The sequence below is a fragment of the Eptatretus burgeri genome, chromosome 8, assembly GCF_056783735.1.
Source record: "Eptatretus burgeri isolate ZD-2024b chromosome 8, Ebu_testis_v1, whole genome shotgun sequence".
In the NCBI taxonomy this organism is placed as follows: Eukaryota; Metazoa; Chordata; class Myxini; order Myxiniformes; family Myxinidae; genus Eptatretus; species Eptatretus burgeri.
Genome location: NC_140968.1, coordinates 50,921,051 through 50,947,173, shown reverse-complemented (window position 1 = coordinate 50,947,173; position 26,123 = coordinate 50,921,051). Strand labels below are relative to the sequence as shown.

The 26,123-nt window shown below is 35.5% G+C and overlaps 2 protein-coding genes across 9 annotated transcripts in view; one reads left to right on the top strand and one right to left on the bottom strand.

The window, feature by feature from the left end:
- LOC147021723 (uncharacterized) overlaps positions 1-26,123 on the top strand; it is an 86,696-nt gene that overhangs the window by 40,094 nt on the left and 20,479 nt on the right. For 2 of the 8 annotated variants that reach the window (XM_085891997.1, XM_085891995.1), the window contains 2 exons: positions 1,475-1,641; positions 2,379-2,491. The exons of 4 other annotated variants lie outside the window; for them this stretch is intronic. The gene's annotated coding sequence lies outside the window, so the exon portion shown is untranslated. Of the gene's footprint in view, positions 1-1,474; positions 1,642-2,378; positions 2,492-6,565; positions 6,685-26,123 lie in introns of all 8 variants that reach the window. 2 more of the 8 variants (XM_085891999.1, XM_085891996.1) reach the window with 2 other exon arrangements.
- Positions 672-22,110, bottom strand: LOC147021724 (uncharacterized). Its single transcript, XM_085890454.1, has 5 exons — positions 21,655-22,110; positions 21,452-21,562; positions 21,063-21,120; positions 20,699-20,767; positions 672-734 (listed from the first exon to the last, which is right to left on the bottom strand). The coding sequence occupies exons 1-5, from the start codon at positions 21,699-21,701 to the stop codon at positions 672-674; spliced, it is 348 nt and encodes a 115-aa protein (XP_085746580.1). The 5' UTR covers positions 21,702-22,110.

Sequence of the window (26,123 nt, the reverse complement as noted above, 5' to 3'; positions counted from 1 at the left end):
TGCTCTTTGGCTCCACGCCGAATGCAGACGAGAGTTTTGTCAGGGGCTGCTTGCAGCCTTTGTTGAACTCTGCAAAGCGTTCGATTCAGTGAATTGGGATGCCCTCTGGAGGATTCTTGGTCTTTGTGGGGTGCCACCACAACTGATCAATCTGATGTCTGAACTATACACTGGTACTGAAAGTGCGATAAGATGTGGTGATACCATCTCAGACTTATTTCCAGTTGTTACTGGAGTTCGTCAGGGGTGTGAACTGGCCCCCACACTTTCAGCCTTCTATGGACTGGATTCCAGGGAGGATGTTGGAGAGATCAAGCTTCAGTGCTTCATTTGGGAATGTCAAGGTATCTGACCTTGATTTCTCAGATAATGCAATCATCTTTGCGGAGGCTGGATATCCTTCTAAGGGCCCTCGAGGTGCTGAAAGAGAAGTCGGTGCCACTGGGATTGCAGGTTTCTTGGGTCAAAACGAAGATCTAGAATTTCAATGACATCTTGAATGCTGCTATCTTGTCTGTACCTGTTTGTGGTGAGGATGTTGAGGTCACGGAGAGATTTACTTTCCTTGGCAATGATATTCATGTCTCCACTCGCTGTAAGCCAGAGGTCAATAGTCATCTTGCTCGGGCCTGGGGTGTCATGAATTCACTGGATCATGGGGTATCGTGCTGTCAGTGCTTGCGCAGGAGGACAAAAGTCTGAGTCTTCAGGTCCTTGGTGCTTCTCATCTTGCACTACAATGTGAGACTTAGTCTCTGAACAGGGATCTGATGTGGAGACTTAATTCCTTTGTTACCAGGTTTCTGCAGAGAATTCTTAGCGATCGCTGGTCAGACTTTGTGTCCAACGAGCAGTTGCTGAGAGAGACTCAAATTAAATTTGTTACCTGCATAGTCCATGAGTGGCAGCTGTGGCTGTATGGACATGTGGATCGTTTTATTGACGCTGATCCTGCTCACTAGATTCTCTCAGCGAGGGAGCCTCATGAGTGGAGGAGGCCAATGGGCCAACCACGTGCCTCGTGATTGCAGCAGGTTGGTCAGCATCTCAAGGAGATGACGAAGGGCCAGGCGTCTGCTTGTGGGATGGCCAGACGGATGCTCCTACAGTACTGGCAGAAAGTATACACAGCAATGATCTGCTCCGGCGCATGCTCCCACACCTGACCTGACCTGACCTGTCGATCCCCATCCACCTTGTCAGAATTAGAGCAATTTTCACGTGAAGAATGGGCAAAGATTTTACTAACTCATTGTGCAAATGTGGTGGAGACCGACCCACAAAGACTAATAGCAGTCATTGCTGTCAAGGTGCTTAGACCAAATGCTGACCTTAGGGACTGAATACCTTTACATCCAGTAAATTTTGATTTGTACATGTTTTTGCAGGTATTCCTGACATGTAACATCCTTCAACTATAACAGTGTTCAGTGTGATCTCTTCAGTTATCAATAAAAAATATGTACTTTTGCAGGCCACTGCAAGTAGCCAAAGGCACCAGACTGAGTGAGAGGAAAATTGGTTTATGTTTTGAATTGAGCCAAACAAAAGAACGCATGAACAATCACGGCAGAGTGTCCTCATGAGGACCTGGCATTCGGAAACATCTGACAAATCAACATTCAACAATGTGTTGTAAAGGTTGGTAACCTTATACGCCATGCATACCTGTATATAATTGGACATACCTTGCCACAAGTGCATCACAACTATGACTGTGTCGTCATTCCTCACAAGAGAGTGAATTTCATTTGGTTGTGGAGCTACTGTTTGTTCTGTTTTATTGTGGAGCCACTGCTTGAATTGCTTTGTTGTGGAATTACTGGTTGCAGTTTAATGGTTGCATTTCCCTACTGCTGTTGCATTGCTTGTTTCTATTTCCATGGGTTGTGCTGCCTGGTTGTGGAGCTGGGTGTGCTGCTTGCTGGTCACCACTGTGATTACTGTTGATTAGAGCAATGGGGTATGCTTCTTGGTGGTGGAGGGAATGTTATGATTGTTGCAATAGGAAATTTCATCCGAGTGTCTGCCTCTGTCCTCTCAATCGCTCGACTGTCGCACTGCTTTTACCAGTTGACCTCATGCTTTGTTATAGCCTTTGGCTCTACGTTTGTTTCATCAAAGGTAGAACCAGCCACTGGCCTGATCTAATGTCACAATTCCATTTCTCCAGAGGCAGCAGTCTTGATCTGACAAAATTTGCCCCACATCACTCTGGCTTTCGACAAAAATACTATTTCACCGTATGAGTTGTTGCAATTTCAATACATCTGGTAGATGAAAGAAATGTACGAATTTCTCCAAATATGCATTAAAATAAATATTGTTCATTCTACTTTCAATCAAAGCACTCTTTGTTGTTTTGATCCCACACAAAGCATTCTGAGAGAGTTCAGCAAAATGCATCTGCAGTGTTATTGAGATGAAGCAACGAACGATACAGTCTTGTTTCCTCGCATCTCCTGTGATGAAGAGTCCGAGCAAGATGATGGTGAGCAAGTCAACCACGGTTGCTGCGACTGAAAAACCATTGAATAAAAATGTTGCTGTCCTCATCCATTGGATTAGCTTAATGAAGTGCTGTGTTTGCTTTCTTTGAGAAAAATAACAAAAAAAATGAAATTAAGGTCACTGGTATTTATGATAACACCATCAGCAACAGAAAGTGCCAAAAAGCATTATTCCTTGTATTTATCGAAACAGTCTCCTTTTCTTATCACAAAAGCTTCAGATTGGCATTGATAATGTCTTGTTTAACCTTTAAAGTCAAGTGAAAAAAAGTAGGAAATTAATTTTCTAATGATCAATCGGATATTCTTTGAGATATTGCACAGTTCAATCTCTATCTCCGAAAGTGATGTGCACGGAAAATTATTAACCACCTGTCTCGTGGCTGGAGCAAGCCCTGCTGCTTCAAGTGGAGTTATTGTGGTTAAATTGCTGCAGTAATGTCCAATGGGTCAGATGAATGCAAATACGTTTGCTCTTCAGTCTCAAACAGGTATGGAGAGGGATTTTTAATGAATCAAATAGCATTGCTTTCCCTCTGTTAGCAAATGTTGTATTTCATCTATGCTGTCACTCATTGGTATCAAGATTGAAATTATTAAAGTATTAAATGTTTGGTGTCAAGAAATTCTCATACCTGAAACTGGTTGTGCAATAGCATAGCATTTTAAAGTGTTAAGGTACGAGTATCATTACGAGTTAAGGTACTTATGTAAGAGGTTAAGGTACTCGTATAGTCAGAGTAGGGCTGTCAGGAAAGCCCAGACTCTGGAGTTATGCGTACTCACCTCTGAGCTGTCTAGCCTGCGGTTGAATTTTGACCCAGCTATACACTGTACTCCTGGTGTTTTGCAGGAAGGGCGAGGCATCAATTTGTGTGTCGTCCCTCGAATTGATGTTAAATTTTGGCCCGTCTCCTGGCATTCTTTTGTGAATGTTAAAGATCCCATGTTATCTGCGAAGAGTAGGCGAACTATCATCTGCACCCTGAGCAAATTCCAAATTTCTTCCCTGAATGACTGCTGGGAAGGCAATGGCAAACCACCCAGCATCACCGTGCTAAGAAACTACTTCGGCAGCACTAACGTTCTGAAAAGAGTATGGTACATTGATTTATTGATAATCAGAATGCATGGTTACACCAACTATCATAAGTATCTTCTTGTGTGTGCAGTATATTCCTCTTATGTAAATTTGTCTGGTAATTTACTATTCTATTTCATGGTGCTTGGGAACTGCAATGAGGAGCCGTCAATGTGATCATTAACACTGAAAGGTTTCCGAACAAGTTTCTGCCTCTGTTCAGTGATCTGGCTGTGGGTATGTCCTTTCATTCGAGTAAATATTCATCCTTATCTGTCCTCAGCTTTCCTTTTCATTCTGGAATATGAACCTCCACTCTTAATTTCCTTGAAGAGTGATGCTTTTTGTCTTCCTTTCTGTCATTTCATTCTACATCCTCCTTTAATAGATCTTCATCAAACAACAGTGCAGACAGTGTGATATCTCTCTCTCTCTCTCTCTCTCTCTCTCTCTCTCTCTCTCTCTCTCTCTCTCTCTCTCTCTCTCTTGCTCTCTCTTGCTCTCTCTTGCTCTCTCTTGCTCTCTCTTGCTCTCTCTTGCTCTCTCTTGCTCTCTCTTGCTCTCTCTTGCTCTCTCTTGCTCTCTCTGTCTCTCTCTCTCGGTCTGTCTCTGTCTCTCGGTCTGTCTCTGTCTCTCGGTCTGTCTCTGTCTCTCGGTCTGTCTCTGTCTCTCGGTCTGTCTCTGTCTCTCGGTCTGTCTCTGTCTCTCTCTCGATCTGTCTCTGTCTCTCTCTCGGTCTGTCTCTGTCTCTCTCTCGGTCTGTCTCTGTCGCTGTCTCTCTCTCTCTCTCTCTCTCTCTCTCTCTCTCTCTCTCTCTCTCTCTCTCTCTCTCTCTCTCTCTCTCTCTCTCTCTCTCTCTCTCTCTCTCTCTCTCTCTCTCTCTCTCTCCCTCTCCCTCTCCCTCTCCCTCTCCCTCTCCCTCTCCCTCTCCCTCTCCCTCTCCCTCTCCCTCTCCCTCTGCCTCTCTGCCTCTCTGCCTCTCTGCCTCTCTGCCTCTCTGCCTCTCTGCCTCTCTGCCTCTCTGCCTCTCTGCCTCTCTGCCTCTCTCTCTCTTTATCTCTCTCTCTTTATATCTCTCTCTCTCACTCTCTCTCTCTCTTCAAAATCTCAATCTCAATTCCTTTTCATTCAGCAGGCCCGCAACTTTTTGAGATATCGTGCTGTATATCATTTTTGGCTCTACCTATCAATGGTGAAGAATCACTTTAAAAATCTTTTGCTGGATTCGGATCCAGATCTTCACCAAAATCGAATCAGATCTGGATTGTCCTTGACACACATGCAACCTGTCCACAAAATTTCATCCAGATCCATCCATAGCTGTTCCAATGAGCCTTCTTTGTCAATGCCCCATCTGTCCAACTCACGTATATGTGTGTATATATATATATATATATATATATATATATATATATATATATATATATATATATATATATATATATACATATATACATATACATATATATATATATATATATATATATATATATATATATATATACATATATATTGTCGTGATCCCGCTGTTTAATATCTTCAGGCACGGAATACTGACGTTAATGTCCGAGCTTCAAGCAGTCCACGTGTGGACAAAGAGAACAACAAAACACACCACTGTGTTTCAAATCGGTCTCTCGGGGTAGGCACGATATTTTATTGGCTCAATCTCAAAAATGGCTGGTAACAGAATTGAATACACAGCACAACAACCTGCCAGAACTCTTCGCAACAATAGAGCTCCAAAAACAGATCGTACAAATCACAGCTCCGCTCGAACCATATCCGGGAATAACGATCACACTCTTCCGGATTTAACTCATTCCGATAGACGGAGCTATCAACGATCAGCACGACGGTGCTGTCGAGAGTCTTTAAAATCACTTGAAATCACTTGAAAGGGCTTCAGAGCGCTCAATATATTTTTCCACTCGCGATCTTAGAGCCACGTCCGTCGCCAACAATGGCGCCCCTGGCTCTCTCTGGCCCACCCACCACATGCCGACCCACCAACCAATCCCCGGGAGCCCGAAAAAGGTGACGTGATGTTGTGGGTGGGACACTAAATTTGGTGAGGACATGGTTTTTCTCACAAAAGATATATATATATATATATATATATATATATATATATATATATATATATATATATATATATATATATATACATATATATTTATATATCTTCCTGCTCTTTTGTCGTTCTCCCAGTTGTTGGTGTACATCTGTTGATGTTTCGTTTTGTATTTTTCTTTCATCTTTTTTGCTATCATTGGGGGTGTATTTGTGCTGTTTCACTTTCTTGTGTGACATCTTCCATTTGCATCTGTCTTTGGAAAAAAATTATTTAGGTGGGTTAGGCATACCTTCTCGAGATTTGCTGTCTTCATGTTTGCAAATTGGATTTGTAGTCTGTTGAACTTTTCACGTATTCAGCCAGTCTGACAGATGTCATTCTGTGCACTTTGATGAGTTCCATCAGGCTCAATTACAGTGTGTGGGGTGCCTCCTTTTTGTCTCGGCAGCTATATTGTTGCACTGATTTTTGTAGAATATTTTGTAGATGGTGAGGAGTGTCCTTGTTTTTATATCTAGTTTGTGGATTTCCACTTGAAGCCAGTTTATTATTCTGGAGATGGATTGGAATACTGGTGTTGCTTGTGGTTGATGGCTTTGATTTTGTTTCTTGGGGTGAGATATGTTTTCAGGATCAGCCTCGTTCTACAGAAGTATTCTTTGGCAATAGTTGTGTGTTTGTGCATAGCACTTTTTACCACTTGAGCTTTTCTCTTCAAATTTTCAATAACCCTTTATTATTATAACACACACACACACACACACACACACACACACACACACACACACACACACACACACACACACACACACACACACACACACACTCTCCTCTGACATGACCTTGAGGTTGCTGGACATGGCTATGCCACTGATGCAGTGCCCCTATTTTCAGTAGACTGGTGCTCATTTTGCCAACCTCAGAAGGATGACAAGCTCTGTCAACCCAACCTGGTGTTAATTCAGTGGCCAACAGGAGAAGGGTGAATATACTGATTCTGTCTCACTTTTCCCCATGTAAGTGAATGGGGAATTTCGGCGATTCATTTTTTTTTCCCCTAAAAAGTAAACCCCCTTTTTATCCCAAGGTATATTTATTTGTCTACCCTTTTAACCTAGGGGCACTCTTCAAATAACCAATGCAATAAGATAAAGATTTGTTCAAGTAGTAAAGTAGTAATGTGATTTGTTAAAGGTGATTCTGAAGAAATATCTGAAATATGTAAGCCCAGGGACACTCTTTTTCAAATAACCAATGCATATTGTTCAGCTCACTCATTGAACCTATAAAGATTTGTTCATTCTCAAATTCCTTCAATCGTTTAATTTTCTTTCCACAATAATCCCCATCTAAAATATTTAAAAATAAAACATTTGAATCTTTATATTTTTTTAAGATACCCCTTTTGTGCCATTACGAAATGATAAACTTCTCTTAATGCTCTTGTTTGACCACCTGCTGAGCCACATATCATTTTGAGGTTATGGTAAATTATTTTTCCATTGTTCAATTGATAACCACCAAAGTTTTCAGTCCATTCAAGGATATTTTTTTTTCTTTACTTCCTCTAACTTACCAGTTTTTTAATTGATTCGCTTATTTGTTTTATTTTCCTTTGTTTTAGTAATTTTTTCAAGAAGACTTATTTGATATTTTTCACATTCATTATGTTTTCCATTTATATACCAAGACTGAGATTTTCTCCACTCTTTAGTTTGATTAATACTTGGTTTGACCATTTATATATTGTGAAGAAACGTTTGTTAGGGTAGCCCTTAAAAACCCGAACCCATCTTCCCATCTTTAAAACACAATCTATTCTATACACTCTATCATACAATATCCATATGGAACACAATCTATTCCATTATCTAAAATAAATCTCTTATCATCAAAGGCTCCTAATGCCTTTTTATTTACTTCTTCACTATATATCTTATGTTTATAACTTCTTATTGTATTCATTTTCCGATATTCTTCTTTCTTATTCATCAAACAATTATCATAATTTCTTGAAGTTATTGATTTTTTATTACATATTTCTTTATTCCCTTTAACCTCATCAATCTCATCACCATACTTATAAGCATATGCCTTTGCTCTCAATCCAATAAACTCACTCATTACTTTTCCACCCAACTCATCCTTAAACTTACCAATAACCTTTTCATTCTTTTTGGAAAATAACTCACTCTTCTTACTAAAATTACTTGTATCATATACTCCAATATTTTTCTTCATATCTTTATAAACATCATCAGTTTTTATATTTAGGATAAAACTATCAGTGTCCATATACAACAATGAAACATTTTCACCATACTCTTTATTTAAGCCATTATTCAAATAATCATACATCAATATCTTTGATAAATCAAGAACTGCTGTTCCAATATAAATTGCTTTATCAATTACAATACTTTCCTTTTCCATATGAATAGCAGAAAAGTTCTCTGAAAAAACCTCTTCTCACTTAAAACTTGGTTTATTTATCAATCTCGAAGCTTCTTTCTCAGATGTTGCAAATCTAATGTTTTGCCTGTTTCTAATATTCTCCATTGTCTTTCCAAAGACAGCATTATACATCAATTTATAGAATTCCCCTTCAAATTTTACTTTTGTATTTGTTCTCATATCTGTATTGAATTTAATATACTTTTTCATCCAAGGACTTTGTTTAAATTTTAAAACTCTATGAATTTTAGCTACTCTCAATCCTTCTCTCAAAAACTGTTTTAAGCTTCTCTGATGCAAAACATATCCCTCTTTATCATATAATGTTGTTAATAACTTTTCTGTTGATTTGCCATTAATATTAAAACTTTTATGATAATCACTTAACCATTCTTTCTTTGGGGTTTCTTTCTCACATGCAAAAGGAAGGTATTTATGCTTATTATGAAAATCACTCGGGTACCTCAAATCAACTTCAAAATAATAACCTTCTTCTTCCTCATTCAATTCCTCTTGAGAAGAAATAACAATATTCATCAAAGCCTTTTCATAATCCTTTTCTTCCACGCACTCTAATTTACCATAAGGCAGAGAATGAGACATTGCCCATCCATACAAATTATTAGCATAAAAATACATCAAATAATTACTATCTTTTTCACTATCATAATTTGAAAGATATTTATTATTTGCTTCACATATCTTTTTGAACAAACTTCTGATATTCCACCTCTCTTAGACTTCTCAATCATCAAAAGCATATCTACATCACTGATTAAATCTATATCTTTTTTGGACATTTTTTAACATTTCCACTCCAATCTAAACCAGGAGCTGTGAAATAGTGGGCAGGATCGAATCCATAACAATTTTTATTATGACAGAGTGATCTAAAAGCTTCAAACACATCAGCCAACAATAAAACATGTTTTTAGATACAAATCATGATATTCTCCAAGTTTCTTTATCTTAAATATTTTCCAAATTTTTTGTGCGTGTTTATATTCCTTATCACTCTTCTCTTCTTCATAAAGGTTATTATAGAAACTTTCTTTTTAAGGAAGTCGTGTTTCTTTAAATATCATAAATGAATTCACATAATCATAAGGATAAATTCCTTTACTTGTAAGAATTTTCTCTTTACTTTGAATTTCATTCCTTGTTTGAATTTCCTCTCGAGTTAGAATTCCCTCTTTAATCAGAATTTCATCTTTAATAAGAATTTCCTCTTTAGTTAGAATTTCATTCATTGTTTGAATTTTCTTTATAATTAGAATTTCATCTTCAGTTAGAATTTCTTCATTAATTTCCTCATTAATTAGAATTTCCTCTTTACTTTGAATTCTCTCTTTAATCTGAATTTCCTCTTTTGTTCGAATTTCCTCTTTTGGAAAGAATGAATTAAGATTTGGAAAAGACCCTGTGGAGCATAGATTTGATGCTCGGTAGGCTAGTGGTGTTCCCATAAACTTGTAAGAATCTAGAAACCTAATACGAGTTAAAGGTTTTGTGAATATCATTTTTTAAATGAAATATACTTTTGACTTGTGTTTGTTATGGCAGAAATATTCCCTGGTGTTTTTGAAAGTTCATTTACAAATATATGTGTATCATAGTTGGTGCTGTTGTGAAGAAAGACTGGAATAAAAAAAAGGAAATTTATAATTAAGATTACAACAGGAATGAGTGGGACCTCTATAGTTACCAGTAAGATGACAATGATCCCTAACTTTAGAGTCCTCAATTTCCTCCTCACAAATATGACAGATATTGTTCTTTCTAAGTTCTAATTTTTTATGTTCGGTTAATTTCATCGGTTCATTTGTTTCTTTCATTTATTTAGTTAGTCTTATACAATCCTTTTCTAATCGTTTTACAAACTCTTGTGAAGCTTTTTTTCCACTATAATGTTCAAGTTTATTATACTTTTCTCCAACAGATGATTTGATATAATCACAGAAACCACAAGGAATATGTTTTTGATATTTATTTGTATGTGATTCTTTTGGATTCTTCATTTTTATAGTTTGAAATTTTTAATATTTGAACTTTGTTTTTATCTGTTAATCCATATACATTAATAGAAAGATTATTCTTTTTCTCAAATTTAGGAATTTCTGTTAGTGGCATTGGGAATTTAAAATCTTTAATGTCCAAGGTATTCTCGTATTTCATATATTGTTTTACTCTTCCTGAATTACAATTTGGTGGATGTAAGTGAGCAAGAACAGACCAGAGAAAACATTTATTATCATTGTTCTTATATTAACAACTGCTTTCTTTAGTTTGATTTCTTTTGGAAATTGAATATAAGAAGAAGCTTTAAGAGGGTTTGATTTTAGAATGTGTATATCTAAAAAGATGTTTTTAAAAAATATTAAATCCACTTCCTACCACTGAATTATCAACATCCTCCTCTTGTCTTGATTGTTCTTCATAAACCCCACTATTCAAAAAAATCTTGAAATGATGTTATAAAATGAAGATCTGTTCTCATATAAGGAGTTTGTTCTTCAACTTGCCTTTTCATATTCATTTTCACTCCCATATAAAACTTTAAAGTTTTCATTTCTTTAAATGTCTTTTTAATAACTTTTTCAACATCAGGTTTCACTATTTCAATGGATTCAGCTATTGATGATGGACCGGGTTCTCCAAAGTGAAAAATCCTTATTTTTAAATGCCCCATCAATGTTTTCAATCTAATAGTCTCCCTTTACTTTAAACTCATTTTTCTTGTGTTTTTGTGATTGAAGATGTCTATTATAACTACACTTCAAAATAACCTTTGAGCAGATATCGCAATGTTTTCTTTCCAACTCAAGAGGAGATATTTGGTGAAATAGATTAAATGTGTTTGTTGGTTTGAAGGTGTTTTTTTTATAATATTTATATTCGTGATTACAAACATCACAGTACGTTGTATTCACCATATTTATATAATAAAACTTTGCTGAAACTTAAAATTTCCTGATGAAAATTTCGTTTAATTTATAAGTGAATCCATGCTTTTAACCATTTTATCCTCCAACTTTTTCACCAAATAAATACAATGTTTCAAGACACAAAAGACAAGTTTCAATCAATCTCTTCATTTGTAAAAGATACTGAGAAATATGTCAAGGATGTAAAATTGAACAAAGATAAATATAACAACTATTGGATAAAAACAATTATGGTGGATAAGATGAGTTCTTCAATTTCCTTCAGTGGAAGGGCTTTTAGTGTACCTGGAAGAGCATCAATTGAAGTATCTCTAGCAAAAGTTTCTCCTCTCCTTCTGGTAATATATTCAAAACTAGAAAAGCAATGAAACAAGAAAAAGTATCAAAAAATAAAAACCTTATGGATGAAGCTTTAGAAAGAAAAGATAAGACCATCTCTAATATGCAAGGAGAAATTTGTATTTTTTTCAACAACCCTTAAGATGCAAATCCTGATGAAATGAAGGATGTTAATATATAAATAATATAATATAATGTTAAGATGAAATAAAGGATGTTAATAAAGGATGTTGATGAAATAAAGGGTGTTAATATTAATGTGAATGTTAAATAAAGGATGTTGATATATGAAACAAGTAAAAGTATCAAAAAATAAAAAACCTTGTGGATGAAGCTTCAGAAAGAAAAGATAAGACCATCTGTAATATGCAAGGAGAAATTTGTATTTTTTTCAACAACCCTAAATATGTAAATCCTGATGAAATAAAGGATGTTAATATATCAGGTGAAATGACATTTCTTTCAAGAGTAGTTAAGGATCATTATAAAATTACCTTTAATATAAAAAATGTTGTCGTTGAATCTGATAATGAAAAAATTGATATAGATATCGATGGTAATATTATTAAATATGAGTCAATATGCAACTGAAAGTATAGATGAATTTTAGTTTAAGTAAAGTTTTACTTTATAAATATGCAAGACTTCCCTGATTCTCCAAATGACAAATTTGAGAAATGTCCTGCATGTGATAGAGTGGGATTAAACACAGAGTCAAAAGCCTATAAACAATGTATATTCTGTGATTATCTTCTAATTAATGATAATAAAAAATATAAGAAGGAAAATAATTCTTTTACATTTACACCAAAAATGAATTACTTTACAAGATTGATAAGAGAACTGAATGTAAAGTATGAGGGTGACAACACAACTTTCCTTACAAGGGAAGAAACTGAACATTTGAGAGAAATGTTCAAAGGATTGTTGTTATATATTATTCATGGTTGTGATTTTCAGGGAAATATCAACACAAGTTATTGTATAAATAAAATAATGGATTATCTTGAAATTAAACTTGAACTTAGGATAAAATATAGTATCTAAAAAAGCCAATAATAAATGAAATAACCTGTTCTGAAAATATATAAATGGATGATTTTTTTACCCATTTGGGAAAATAAGATAAAATTTAACAACCATAAAAAATCCCCCAAATTCATTAAGATGTCTCATAGTTGGTTCAAGCAGATGTGGAAAAACCTGCTTACTTTTAAAGATGCTCCTTACTCCCAACTTTTTAGATTATGATAATTTAATAATTTTTACAAAGTCGAGTTTTCAACCACAGTATCAACGACTCTCACAAGGTTTTAATGCTGGTCTTCAAAAAGAAGATATAATCGGTTTATTTAAACTTCAAAAAAACATAAATGATTATAACATTGAAGATATAATACAACTATTTTGTGACACAGAGATGTAAAAAGAAATCAAAACCGATAACTTGTATTCTTAGTGATAATACGGATGATATACCATCTCCCCAAGATTTGGATAAATCTAAAAAGAACCTCGTTATCTTTGATGATTGTGTTAATGAGAGAAACAAAACGGAAATGGACAGCTACTACACAAGAGGGAGACATTCTTCTTGTAATTATATTTACTTTATCAATGGTACTTTCAACTTCCTCGTCGTTCCATCAGAAACAATGCTCATACTTTTATTTTATTCAAGTTAAATTCAATAGATATAAACATTTTTTGGAGAGACAATTGTTCCACATTATGTAGTAAAAAGGAATTTGGGGATGACATGAAACACACGACTGAAAAATATAAATATATTGTTGTGAAACAAGATGAGATATTAAATGATATTTTCCAATAAATAAATGGATAAGAAAGAAAGAGCAAGAAGATTTAGGAAACATCAAGAGTTGGTTTCAAAAGTTGTAAACCAACAGGAAGACAGAAAGAAGAAATGCAGACAAAAACTAACGGGTGAAGAAGCATTTGAAAGAAAACAAGAGAAATTTTTTAAACCACTTTTAATAACTTCCCAAGAAAAAATTATAGATGTTTCCACCATTCCCACAATAAAATATACTCCGAGAAAGCTCCAAATGTAAAAGATTTCACTCAAATGAAGGAGGAAGAATTAGAGCATATAGGAGAATTAGAATATGATGATGAAAGATTATTTCAACAACTGGAAGAGATGAATCAACCCCCTGATTATATTGTGAATGCTCTTCAAAACAATGAATATTCAGTGGATTCAATAACCAAAGCAGGACTAATTCCAACAGAATAACCAGAAATATTTCATCTTGTTGAAGAAAAGGATGTTGTTGAACAATTGATAATTCATTTCGAGAGTTATTGGGTTTCTCCTCAAAAAAGATTGAAACTAATGGGACGTTTTACAGTGATAATGTCATTCAAATATCCTCAGGAATAAATTCGGTGTTAATTCACTGTTATTTGATTGATGGTGCTTATATTGATGGAATAAAAACAAATACAATATTTTCATTCAGCGCATACTCAACCCCAATTGGTTATAAATTCAATAAGGAACCCAAAAATTTCGTTTATCTCCCTGTGTGAGGAAAAACCATACACAGAGTAAATTTTAGGATAACCAACCAAGATAATCGTATGATTTATTTTAATAGAGAAGTTATATCCGTCAGAATTCACCTACGTGAAGTTTTCCAATAAATATATACGATTGTTAATGTGAAGAAACACGAGTTGGGAAAATATAAAATAATTACAGGGGATGGGATGTTCCTTTCCCCATACTACAAGGGCGAAGGTATGTATCTTGGTCGAGGATACTATGAACCTACGAGACAAAGTGATGTTGGACATCAATTTAGAGGAGATGGGATAATTGATACTCTAATGGGTATCGGTTCAACTATTCTTAAACATAAAGATCTAATTGGTTCAACTGCTTCTGCTGTGGGAAATGTAGCAGGTGCTATAAAGAGTATAAAAGATGCCCAAAAGGAATCTCATAAATTACAAGCAATAGAAGAAATTAAGAAAGGCAAAACTCAGTTGTCTCCCCAAGAACGACAGAAAATAATTCGAATACTTGGATCAGGGTTTCAAAAGTTTTAACATCTTTTTTCCTCAATAAATACAAGTATGGAAGTAATTGATAGTATCTATGATTTGGATGATACTATTATTATCTCAAACTCCACTAAAAAAGAAGATTACTTCAAGGTAAATGCAATAACTGGAACAGACTGGAATGCAAATGGTACAAAAAGTTTTGAAATAAATGATCAACAAACATATTTGAATCTATCCGAAAGTTTCTTGTTGTGTAAATTTAAATTCAATAAAGCTGGGAATAACACAAACGCTACACTTGTAAATGATTTCTTCTGGAAAATGTTTGATAGTGTTCGTTTGTACATTGCAACACAAGAAGTTGAAGCGGTTGATTATGTCTCTGCTGTATCTGAAATGATGAAATTTACACTATATACATTCAGTGATAGAATGGGAAAGGGGGCTGTCGAAGGTTTTATTCCTGATATGTCAACGGGAACAAACACAGACCCTGGATATAATCAAAGGAAAGGAATGTGTAATGATGATACAAAAGCAGGTAATAGTTTTACTGTGGCAGTTCCTCTTAAAGGTATATTTGGATATTGTGATCATGATAAAGTTCTGTATGGTCTTAAAATTAGATTTCAACTACAAAGGAATGATAATGAAAATAGATTACTTTTTGGTGTTGGTAGTGCTTTTGGTGAGCAGAATAAATTTGTAATTGATGAAATGAGTTGGTATATTGGTGAATATACTCCTAATCTTAAAACAGAAGAGATGTTGAATGGAAGACTTAACTCAAATAAACCACTCGGTGTATCATACCTCAAACGAAGATGTCAACACGGTAAACTCAAACAAACCACTAACATGTGGAATTTGGGTGTTCTGGAAGGAAAGCCATGATATCTGTGGATCATTTTTAATAAGCCAGATGGTGATACTGCGACTGATAAGAATAATGCATTGAGTGATAATGCTTAGGTGAAACAACTTCATGTTTCTCTAGATGGAACATTTTACCCCCGAGATAGATTGGAAATTAATTGGGAAAAAAATGATTTTGCTGAAGCATACAAGTCTTACCAAAAGGTGTGCAAAAGTAATGGAAATAAAGAACCTATTTTGGATATGACAGCATTTAAAAGTTTGTATACAATCTATGTGTTTAACCTGAGTGCTCAAACGGAAACTATAAAGTCGAATCGAGTTGATAGTTCCCTGTACATTGAAAGAGGAGAGAGTGAAGAAGTTGATGCATATTGTTTCCATTTGGAAGAAACAGAATTGCAGATTAATACAGACAATGGTGTTATGATTAATCTCACATAATTTTTTGTTAAATAAATGAGTGGCAAAGTACCAACTGGGGTATATGTTAATCAAATCAATCTTCATAAACTATCATCTTGTGTTCAAAATCAAAAGCCTTGTACGATTAACGTTAATACAATTCAGAGAAAAGGAGCAGTAAGAATTGATGTTTTGCTCACAAGAGAACAGGTTAAAAACTTAAATGATACTGGCTCACTTAAAATTAAAATGACAAAACCATTGTTGAAAAAATAATCAATAAGAGAGACGAGTGGAGGATTTCTCCCATTTCTAATTCCTTTATTTGCTGGTTTAAGTGCGGTTGCAGCATTGACAGGTGGTATTTCAACAGCGGTGAAAACTGCCAATGAAAGGAAGGCTCAACTCCGGGCTCAAAAAGAATTGGAAAGACATAACAAAGAGTTGGAGAAACAAATTAGTTGAAGTGGTGTAATTGCAGATTTTGCTGAAAAACTTGAAGGTCTGCCTGATAAAGCGAGATTGTTCGTTGGAGATATGCTATCTTTTATCGCACAAGCAGCTGTAAAATTAACTAAAAGAGGTAATGGATTATATCTTTCTAATAAACAAATGAGCATTGATGAGTGGTTTAATGAATTTGGAAAGAATACAACATCAAACTTACAACTTGTCAAATATTGTAAGAAATTAAAAATTCATAATGTGGTTATTTGTCTGAGAGATGAATTAAGAAACGTGCCTAAACATATAAAGAATATTATTATGAACTTAGAAGATAATAATGGGAACGGTTCTCATTGGGTTTGTATTTTTAATAGTCAAGATAAATATTATTTTGATAGTTTCGGTCTTCCACCACCTGTTGAAGTCATAAAATTCTTACAGAATGGTGTTTATCAAACCTTTCCAGTCCAATAATTAAATTCCAAGTGTTGTGGTCAATTATGTCTGTATGTGTTATTTCAACTCAACAAATATAAAAATTTTAATGACATTATTTTTAATCTAATATAAATAACTTATGTTGGTAAAGATGGTTCTATCTTTGGTGTATCCCAAGAACTGGATATTGATTTATCAAATTATTACACAAAGGCACAGGCTGAATGACAGAAATATAGTGTAACAAAAAATATTAATCTGAAAAATGCTTATAAATTTAAAAATTATCCAAGCCCGACTGGCGCGAATGACTTGGTGAGATTAAGTGATTTATCACTATATATATATATATATATATATATATATATATATATATATATATATATATATATGTATATATATATATATATATATGTATATATATATATGTATATATATATATATATATATATATATATATATATGTATATATATACATATATATGTATATATATATATATATATGTATATATACATATATATATGTATATATATATATATATATATATATATATATATATATATATATACATATATCCTTAAATAAAACGGCCGTGTGTTCCAAAGATACATAAGTGTTGATTTTATCTCCAGGTCATACAGAATTCACAGTTCTAATTAAAATAAATTTTTTAAAGAAGGGCGTATCGTTTATATGAGAATAGTACAATGGGAGTATGATATGAATGATTTAGGGTATAATTGGTCATTTAAAATTGACCTGTAAGACCTGGAACAATTAAATCAGTCTCGTAAGGAAGAATATTATCCACTTGGTATAGAGCATGAGTTTTGTGGAAGCACGATTAGTAAACAACAAATAAAATAATTTAATAAGGGTAAATATAATAGTGGTTTTGCCCCAGTTTATATGATGAAAACAGAAAAAACAGGATTATATATAATAAGTAAGGAAATACAAAATGATTTAACTATGGGAAGATGGGGAGGTGTTTCGTGTCATCATATTATTCTGTCATATATTTCAAATACATAAATGACAGCGAGAAGGCTTCAAGAAAATTATAATTTCTGTGTCCAAGCATACCTTCAAGAAAAGCGTATTCGGTATTTTAATAAATATGTTCTGCAACATAAGAATGATGTATTTTCAATAAAAGATTGGCTTTATGATGATGTTGATAAACCGACAACTTTGGAATTAATTAAAATGTTAAATAATGAAAAAATTATTTGGTTAAGAAAACGTAAGGCGCTTTTAGAAATTCAAAAGAAATTTTATTGGTTTCCTGTTGTAAAAAAATTATTTTGGATACAGGAACAACAAGAAATCCCGATGAATATATGTATGATATTCTATGGGGTGTTAGCGATTCAAGGATAGTAAGGGACGAGGAAGTTGAAGAGAGAGAAGAGGAGGAAAAGGAGAAGAGAGAGAAGGAGGAGAGGGAGAAGGAGAGAGAGAAGAGAGAGAAGGAGAGAGAGAAGAGAGAGAAGGTGGAAAGAGAAGAGAGGAATGAATAAATATAAAAATATGGAAACCAGTGAGATTACAAAAAGATTGGTGGTATTACAGAAAATAACTCAAACCACTGAGGAGGAAAACAAAGAATTGACAAGTCTATTAGTAGTATTTTCGACAAGACCATTGACATCGTTTTCAGGGAGAGGATATTGATGTAAATTAGTGTTTTTTATCTTTTATAAAATAAATGGAGGAGAGAGTGAAGGCATTTCTAATGATTCTTTATGTTTTAAAATTAAGATTCAAATGTGCATGTTGGAAACTAAAAAGGTTTTTGCACTCTGTCCGATTTTTTCTCATAAATAAATGAGTTATTGTCTCAAATTTAAAAAGAAAACTAATACGAAAATATCTCATATTTTAAAAGTAAAAATAACAGGGTTATACAAAAAGCTGTATGTTCGGTGTGTGGTTCAAAAAAAATCAATTTATCTCCAAACACAAACTCAGAGGAGATATACAAAAGTTTTTATCAGGAAGTAAATTTACAACTACTGGAATACTGGGGGAATTAAATCTACCAGGGTATTCTTTCTGTGGTCCAGGCACAAACTTGGATAAAAGATTAGATGAGGCAGACAATCCTAAACCATGGAGCAAACCCATCAATAGGGTTGATGAAGTGTGCATGAGGCACGATATTGATTATGGGAACACCATAACGTTTGAAGAAAAACATGAAGCCGATAGAGAAATGTTGTATAATTTGTCTCTGATACAAAATCCAACCTTGAGAGAAAAAGTTGATAGGTTCATCGTGAAGAAGATGATCAGTGCTAAATTGAAACTTGGACTTGGAAATTCAAAAAAGTTATAGGCTCTAATGATGTCATTAAGACTGAAGAGCAATTAGCTGATGAATTACATAAACCAATATTCACAAAGTTTCAGAGAAGGAAAGTTATTCCAAGGAAGTTGATTATATATGGTCCGCTGATTTGATTTAACTCAATAATGATAAGGGGTACAAGTATGCTTTAACCGTTATTGATTTGAGGAGTAGATACGCATTGGTTGTCCCTTTAAAAAACAAAACAGGTAATACTCTTATGTTAGCCTTTCAACAGATATTTAATAAGAGTAAGAGAAAACCTAAAAAAATTGTGGACTGATGAGGGTAGAGAGTTTTATTACAAGACATTTATGAATTTTCTAAAAAATAAGAGTATTACATTATACAGTACCTTTAATGAAGGGAAGGCCGTTGTTGTTGAACCTTTTAATCGTACCTTAAAAGAGAGACTAGATAAAAAATTCACACAACTCGGTTCACAACAATGGTCATGTTTTATTCAGGATATTGTGGATAAGTATAATAAAACGATTCACACGTCAACAAATATGAAACCATCAGAAACATTTACAAAATTAAAATATGAAAGAGATTAATGTCAGAAAACCTAAGTTCAAAGTTGGTGATATCAAAATAATATATAGGTGGAAATCACATTTTGACAAAGGTTATATTAAACGATGGACGAATGAACTTTTTAAAATTGTTTATGTAATAGATACGGTTCCTTGAACTTATAAAATATATGATTTAGAAGGGGAAGAGATTTTAGGTTCATTTTATTTGCAGGAATTACAAAAGACAAAGATAAATTGAAATTTTTTGACTCCGCCCACACAAACCCCACCCACACAAACCCCACCCACACAAACCCCACCCACACAAACCCCACCCCACACAAACCCCACACAAGCTCCAGACACAAGCTCCACCCACATAAACCCTGCCCACACAAACCTCACCCACATTAACCCCACCACACACAAGCCCCCACAAGCTCCACACAAAACCCCACCCCACACAAGCTCCACACATACAAACCCCACACAAGCTCCACCCACATTCATCATATTCACATAATTAGTGATTAGTTAATTCGTTCCCCACACACAACATGTTTATTTAATTAAAAAATTCTCCACCCATCCACACAAGCTCCACCCATCTCTCCACCCATCCATTTATCCACACAAACCTCATCCACATAAGCCTCATCCACATAAACCCCTCCCACATAAACCCTGCCTACACAAGCCCCCACACATAAACCCAGGCCCACACAAGCCCCACCGAAGCCCCCACCCACATAAACCCTGCCCATACAAACCCCACCGAAGCCCCCACCCACATAAACCCCTCCCACACAAGCCCCACCCACATAAACCCTGCCCACACAAACCCCACCGAAGCCCCAACCCACATAAACCCCTCCCACACAAGCCCCGCCCACATAAGCCCCACCGAAGCCCCGCCCACATAAACCCCACCAACACAAGCCCCTCCCACACAAGCCCCACCCCCTCATCCCCCTGTGCACCCCCACTTTTGACCCACCACCTCCCTCATCCCACCCCCACCCTTCCCCACACACACATGGGGAGGGAAGGGGGTGGGATGAGGGTTGATGGGTCATTGGGGGAGCGCACCTACCCCCCCCCCCCCTCTCCCTCTCCTCTTCATGTCTCGATTCTTTTTTTGTAATTCAAAATCAAGTAATTGTAAACAAAACAAATATAAATAATCAAAATTGAAAATATTAAATATTCATTTGCGAGAATGTATAATCTTTCCCAGCAATCTTCTTCAAATGTCTTGTGATTTCGAAACTCAGACACCATATTCTGTTTTGAAACAAAAAGTAGATAATAATTAGGTTTTATAAAGATAATTACATGGTAATATTAATAAGCCTGGTGTTGGTTCTAAGTTCAAGCCTCGGTGACCACTGAATTATCACACCAGGAGGACGACTCAGCCTGTCATCCTTCCGAGGCCAATAAAATGAATTGCAGTGTACTGGCATAACCGCGTCCAAACTAATGATGCAACCAACATAAGGCTACATTCCAAAGAGAGAGTGATATTAATAAAAGAATAAATAAACAAATAACTAAATAATAATTCAGAAACATTTACCTCCAGAAAATCATGTGTTGTACCAGATTGCTTCAACAGCTTATGTTGTGTGATCGAGCTGAAAAAAAAATAAAATAATGAGTCAAGGGTATAGATGGAGAGACAGACAGAGAGAGGTAGGTAGAAAGACAGACATTGAGACAAACACAGAGAGAGATACAAAGAGACAGACAGGGAGAGATAGAGAGAGACAAACAGACAGGGGGACACACACACACACACGCACGCACGCACACACACACACACACACACACACACACACACACACACACACACACACACACACACACACACACACACACACACACACACACACACACACACACACACACCTGTCTCACCGTTGGTTTAAATCATTCGAGATCAAAGGCCGTGATAAGACTTCGCACCAGTCATTAAAAATGTTTTTCAATTCTCTTCTAAGATCATTGACGTCTTCAATAAGAGCATTCATTTCATGCACCTCATCATGATATGAAAACTCCACTTCTTCCAAGGACCTGCCAGGAAAAAAATATATATCAGGATAATCACGATTTAATTTATAATCAATTGCTTCATCTTTCAAAGAGTAACCCATTCACAAGCTTACCAACTTTGTGGTGAGCTGTTTTCTTCGTCGGAAGAAAGAGAGTCCATGTCTCAGTTTTTTACCATTGGTACAAGGTGGCAAAAAGATCAGAGGCCGTGATAAGACTTCCTCTTCAATAAGAGCATTAATTTCATGCACCTCGTCGTGATATGTAAAACTGCTCTTCTTCCAAGGAACTGCCAGGAAAAAAAAATATCAGAATTATCACAATTTAATTTATAATCAATTGTTTCATCGTGAAAAGAGGAACCCATACACAAGCTTACCAACTTTGTGGTGAGCTGATTTGTTCGTCGGAAGAAAGATCGTTCATGTCTCAGTTGTAAAAATGAAAATCCCGTCTGGCAGAAACTTTGTCTGGTGAATCACTTATATGGCAATGATGAGGAAATTGCCTAATCATTGGGTGTGGCCACAGGAAATGACACTTCGGGCGAGACAGCTTGGAAAATAATTGGGCGATACATTCTCAAATTGTATGAATCATTTTCAAAACATACTTAAAATACCCTAAAATGATTTTGATTTAACTTATGTTTAAAAGCCTGTTCGTGTTCTGATTTAAAACATAAACACGAGGCCTTGTCTCTCACAGAATAGTTCCTATTTTTTTCATAGCATGACTGTCCAAAAACACTTCCTCATTTTCACTGTACGAACTGAAAACATTTGAAACAAAACTTTTATGGCGTGGTTTATGCAAAAAAATGATATGCACCTCAGGAGGTGGTCAGATGAGATCATTAAGAGAAGTATATCATTTCATAATGACGCAAAAGGGGTATCTTGAAAAATATAAAGATTCAAATGTTTTATTTTTAAATATTTTAGATGGGGATTATTGTGCAAAGAAAATTAAACTATTGAAGGAATTTGAGAATGAACAAATCTTTATAGGTTCAATGAGTGAGCTAAACAATATGCATTGGTTATTTGAAAAAGTGTCCCGAGGCTTAGACGTTTCAGATATTTCTTCAGAATCACCTTTAACAAATCACATTACTAATTTGCTACTTGAACAAATCTTTATCCTGTTGCATTGGTTATTGAATAGAGTGCCCCGAGGTTAAAAGGGGGAGACAAATAAATATACCTTGGGCTAAAAAGGGGGTGTATTATTTCGGGAAAGAAATATAAATCGCTGAAAATCCACCATTCACTTACATGGGGAAAAGTGAGCCAGAATCAGTATACTCAGCCTACTCCCAAGTATTTGAATTATTTTCTGTCGTTCTTGGGGAGACAACTGAGTTTTAGCTTTTTTTATTTCTTTAATTACTTGTAATTTATGAGATTCCTCTTGGGCATCTTTTATGCTCTTTACTGCACCTGCTACATTTCCCACAGCAGAAGCATTTTAACCAATTAGGTCTTTATGTTGAAGAATAGTTGAATCGATACCCATTAGAGTATCAATTATCCCATCTCCTCTAAATTGATGTCCGACACCCCTTTGTCTCTTAGGCTTATAGTATCCTCTACCAAGATGCATACCTTCACCCTTGTAGTATGGGGAAAGGAACATCCCATCCCCTGTAATTATTTTATATTTTCCCAACTCGTGCTTCCTCACAATAACCATAGTATTTATCTATTGGAAAACTTCACGTGGGTGAATTCTGATGGATATAATTTCTCCATTAAAAGAAATCACACGATTATCTTGGTCGGTTATCCTAAAATTTACTCTGTGTATGGTTTTTACTGACACAGGTAGATAAACCAAATTTTTGGGTTCCATATTGAATTTATAACCAATTGGGGTTGAGTATGCACTGAAAGAAAATATTGTATTTGTTTTTATTCCACCATTATAAGCACCATCAATCAAATCACAGTGAATTAACACCGAATTTACTCCTGAGGATATTTGAATGACATTATCATTGTAAAACGTCCCATTAGTTTCAATCTTTTTTGAGGAGAAACCCAATAACTCTCTAAATGAATTGTCAATTGTGAAATCAACCTTGTAGGTTCAATCATTGATTTTGAAGTATATTTTTGAATATCTATAACTATTTTTTTGTTCATCACCCTGTTCTTTCATAAGACGAACAATTTCGGAAGATATTTGAGAAATCTCATATGCTCGGGGTGAGACTGTTATCGTTTTGTATCCACTTCCCGGATTATAACTAAACTTGTCATTTTTCTCAGTTATATTAAATAAGGTATTATAAGTTTTCATGGACAATAAAGATGCCTCATATTATATTGTTGGGTCAAGTTGTAGTGGGTATGGGAATGAAGATGTGTGGTTGCTTGTGAAATTAAAACTAAGGATTGTGCTTCTTATCTTATTTAATATGAGATAAAATGTCTTTATATTGATATTTATTATTTATTTTCATGTTCAGCAACTGGTCCAAAATGGCTGATGCTTCATTAAAACAATTGTTATTTTCAGCCTTCTTACTACCTAAAGGCCCGGTCACACCTTGACGTTTTAGCCAACGTATGCCGATTTTTGAATTTTTTTTCTAAAACGCTGGCACACGTTGAATACGTTATGGGTAAGTTTTGATAACATTGAGAGCACGCTGGCATACGTCGTTGTATGTTGGCTTTAAACGTTGTACTTTTCGGTTGTCCTCAATTTTTTTCATGCCTGAAATTTCACGACGTATGCCGGCGTATGACTCACACATTCCGCTACGCTGGCCACAAGTTGTATGCACGGTCTGCGATCGTTGACAGACGTCAACACATGCTACTTGTAAGTTAATCATAAGTTGAGACACGCCGAGGTAATGTTTAGCGTACCCGAAACTTATTTCTAACCTATGATTAACGTGTTGTTGGCACGTTACGCGATCGTTGCCACACGTCGACAGACGTTACTTTTAAGTTACTCATAGGCTGAAAGACGTCGGTATAATGGATCGTCCTTGCGTCAGCGTCCACGGCCACAGCCAGGACACTTATTTGCAGCATTCTTCAAACTTTTCTTCAGCATGACGAGGATGTTCACACTTCGATGTCTAGCTTGGCTATGATTCCAATTGTCCATCGGCAGCGTCTATTTAAAATAGTCGAGTTTGAGCATTTTAACACGTTCAGAAGAAACGTTTCAAATTTCCAAACCCCAGCATCAAAAAAAAAAACAAAAAAAAAAACAAAGGCGAGTGACAGCAATTTAAATCGTTCATTGTAAACAATGAAACTAGCTGAGTGGTACCGTTTAAAAGTCGTTGAGTGTAAAAAAAATCCAATTGTTGAGTGCAAGCGTCTACTTTCAATAGTGGAGATGCAGCCATTTAAATCGTTGAGTGGCAGCCTATGAACCTACCCGTGGACACGCGGACGCAAGGACGATCCATCATAACCCACACCCTCCCCCTCACACCCACCTACTACTGCCAACATGAACAAACTACTACTAATACTAATACTAATACTAATACTAATACTGATACTGATACTGATACTGTTACTGCTGACATGGACATCGACTCAAAAAGGACTCGAAAACACTGTTGGGTTCCCCTTTTATGAACACCATTTTTATATACCAATTCCCAAAACCGCTGGGAACACATCTTTATATGGCAGTTGTAAGCTAGAAACACATTCATTTTTTTTTTTTTGTCGACCGGAAGACGTCATTGGAATACGTCTACATACGTCGATGTGTGTTGGGACTACGTAAAGAATTGGTTCAAAGCATGTCAAACATAAGTTAGAAATAAGTTTCGCGTAAAAAAGACATTACCGCGACGTGTTTCGACTTATGAGTAGCTTATAAGTAGCCTTTGTGGACGTGTGTAAGCGTCCACATATCGGGTGTAAAACTTATCCTCATCGCATGCGAACGTGTGTCATACGCCGAGTACGTCGTAAAATTTTGAACATGTTCAAAATTTCTTGACGTACTCTACTTACTACGACTTATGATAGCGTATTTAGCGTTCTACTCGCGCATACCAAACTTACCCATACCGTATTCGACGTGCCCCAACGTTTTAGACACACTTTTTGTTACGTCGGCATACGCTGGCAAGATCGCCAAGGTGTGACCGCGATTTTGACCCTTCCATTTCTACGGCAGTTATGATTTGAATCGTTGTGCGTCAGCCTTTTAATAGGCTACGCCACGACATCGTCGGCGATACGTGCAACGCGCTATGCCTGAGTTAGACTATCGTTGGGCATCGGTTGTGTAGGCCGACAACAGGTTCAGCATTCGTTGGTATAAGTTATCTATAACACAACGAAACGTTCTGTGTAGTTACCAATGCGTTATACATAAGACCAAGTCACTATGAATACGTCCAAATCTTTAAAAAAAAACATCAAAAGTTAAACGTAAGCCAGCGTTTTACATAAATTTTAACACGTTGCCATCGCTGGCTAAAACGTCAAGGTGTGACCGGGCCTTAACAACAATAACAGTCTCTTAACGAATTGTGATGCGTCATTTGGAAGAAAACTAACACCTGAACCAAGGATACTTCAAGGCTGAATAA